Source organism: Pteropus vampyrus, unplaced genomic scaffold (assembly GCF_000151845.1).
Source record: "Pteropus vampyrus isolate Shadow unplaced genomic scaffold, Pvam_2.0 Scaffold17, whole genome shotgun sequence".
In the NCBI taxonomy this organism is placed as follows: domain Eukaryota; kingdom Metazoa; phylum Chordata; class Mammalia; order Chiroptera; family Pteropodidae; genus Pteropus; species Pteropus vampyrus.
Window position 1 is genome coordinate 5355056 of NW_011888798.1, and position 2500 is coordinate 5357555.

A 2500-nucleotide genomic window follows, 5' to 3' on the forward strand; every position below is an offset into this window, starting at 1 on the left:
CTTATTACTGAGATAATCATTAATTCTACAAATATATACTGAGCAGTTATTATAATCATGAATGGTATTAGATACTTGGTACACAGACGGACATTATTCTTATCTACACAATGGGATATGAGTCCTGTCCCAGTGGAGTTTAATTACATAAAGTTTTAATTTATAGTTCATATTTTCTACATTTGCTACTTCATTCATTTTTTTCACTTATTCACTCATCAGTATTTATCAAATGCTTACCATGTCTCAAGCACAATACTGAGCATGGAGAGTATGGTGGTGAACAAGACACATGAAATTCCTTTCTTGGGATTCAGTACATGGTCTATTTCTCCATTGTATTTAATGTCATTCACTGAACATAGTTTACCCCTCAGATACAGCACATTTCTAATTATCCTTATGCATTAAAAGCCTTTTATTAGGTAGTTCCATTTATATTTAAACTTCTTCTGTGAAGTCTTTTCTAAAAACCATAAGAATCCATATGTTTAAAAATATATCCATTTATTTTGACAGATAATGTAATTTTTTGCAATTGTTGGTTTAGGTACTGATCTTCCCTATTATTAGTCTATGAGTTTATCAAATACGGGAAGTAAATCTTATTTTTCTTTGTATTCTCATTTAAGAAACTCTCTGGAAAATATAAACCCTCAATATTTAGGAAAAGAAAGAAAGCAGAAAGGAAGGAAAGAAGAAAATATATTATATAGCAGGCAGTCTAATTAAACTGCCATCAACAAAGAGAAAATTATGGAATTTAAAACCAAACCTTCCTTCCTTACATGAGAGTGAAACTATGAAGAAATAGGGAGTAAGAGTTCAAGATGTTTCATCACTGGGAATTTCACAAGCTGTGAAAATATCACACATTTTGTTGTATGAACCAACAAGTATATTTTGACAAGAATAGAAATTTCTTAACCACAGAACATCATCTCAGCAAGACATTTTATTGGAGCATTTCATTTCAGCCAGAATAGTCAAACCCCAAGGGAGATAAATTTCTAGTGGATCTCTTTCATTGATCTCATATATTGAATTGAAAGATTCCCAAAGGTATATCTACTATCTTGTTTGACTGACAAATAAAATCTATATGTGAGCTAGAAGAAATGACAATTGTGACAGCTCAAGAAAGGGAAAGAAATAACACTAGAGAAGTTCTGCCAATGCAAAACAAATTTGCTTTAAGATTCTTGTTTGTTTCACATTAAATCCTCCCACTTCATTCCCAATGAACTGGATGTACTTGCTTAGAAATAATTTTTTAAACTTTTTTTACCCCCCCCCGACAATCTTTATTCTCACCTACAATTATTAAAATCACATTACCCCGAAACTGTCTATTGAAGAATAATACATTCAGAGATTAGTATGACGAAGCCATTTATAACTGTTTTATTATGACACACAGAGACAAATGACAATGGAAAATTGTTAGAATTATGTTATGTAGCACTAGGCTTACATATGATCATCTGAGCGTCTTTATGTGGCAGATGTGGTTTCTACACTTCAAGGATTCTATGCATAAGATTTCTAGTTGTCATTTGAGTTACATTTGTTTAATCATTTAATTTTAATTACATGTGTTGTTTTTACAGAGAAATTGTGAAACAAGTTGTTCTAAAGATCAGTTCCAGTGTTCCAATGGTCAATGTATATCAACAAAATGGAAATGTGATGGTCACGAAGACTGTAAATATGGAGAAGATGAGAAAAACTGTGAACCAGGTAAAATGGTTGAGATGACATTAAATTTAGTGGACATATGAACTTCAGAGAATGTAAGTTTGAGTAATGATATTTAGAAAACTGGTAAATGCACACACAGATTTCTGTATTTTAAAAATAATCTGAAATATCTGTACATAGATTAATTAATGTGTCCTTCATATGTTTGGAAAGTATTTCAGCAGATAAGATTGTTACTATGTTCAAGATCTAAGCAGTCCTCCCCAAAATTTCATACTCTTGTTCCCATTCCTTACCATACCATTAGGGATAGTTTTTTCAAGACAACAAAATGAAATTTGATGAAACTGTCAGTACAATAAAAGTCAGATTTTCAATTATGGAAATTAAGATTATAAAATGAAATGTAGTGATTTTGACATAATACCTACTGAGAAAAAGCATCTCTCATTTTCATTGTCTACTAGTTTTAGAAATATTTCTATATAACAAAATTCTAAAACATACACACACAAACATATGAGCATAAGTATATTATTTTTATTCATACCTTGATCCAAAATAAAAATAAAATTAGGAAGCAAAACCAAAATACATCGAAAAAAACACCCAATTTATGCATTTCTATTTCTTAAATATAGCTCTATAAAATCTATAAATAAGTTTTCAAAATTTAATTTTTTTACTTAGCTGTTTTTAAATTATTATTCTATAAAAAAATTACTAGAGAAATTATACTATAATTTATGTATAGCCATTAGAGCATTACTTTGAGATACTAGGTCAGAATAGAAGATAC

The 2500-nt window shown here is 29.7% G+C and overlaps 1 protein-coding gene across 1 annotated transcript in view; it reads left to right on the plus strand.

Moving 5' to 3' along the window:
* Positions 1–2500, plus strand: part of LRP1B (LDL receptor related protein 1B) — a 1708438-nt gene that overhangs the window by 1571686 nt on the left and 134252 nt on the right. The window contains exon 69 of the mRNA XM_011354519.1: positions 1611–1740. Within this exon, the coding sequence (XP_011352821.1) occupies positions 1611–1740 (130 nt within the window). The remainder of the gene's footprint in view (positions 1–1610; positions 1741–2500) is intronic.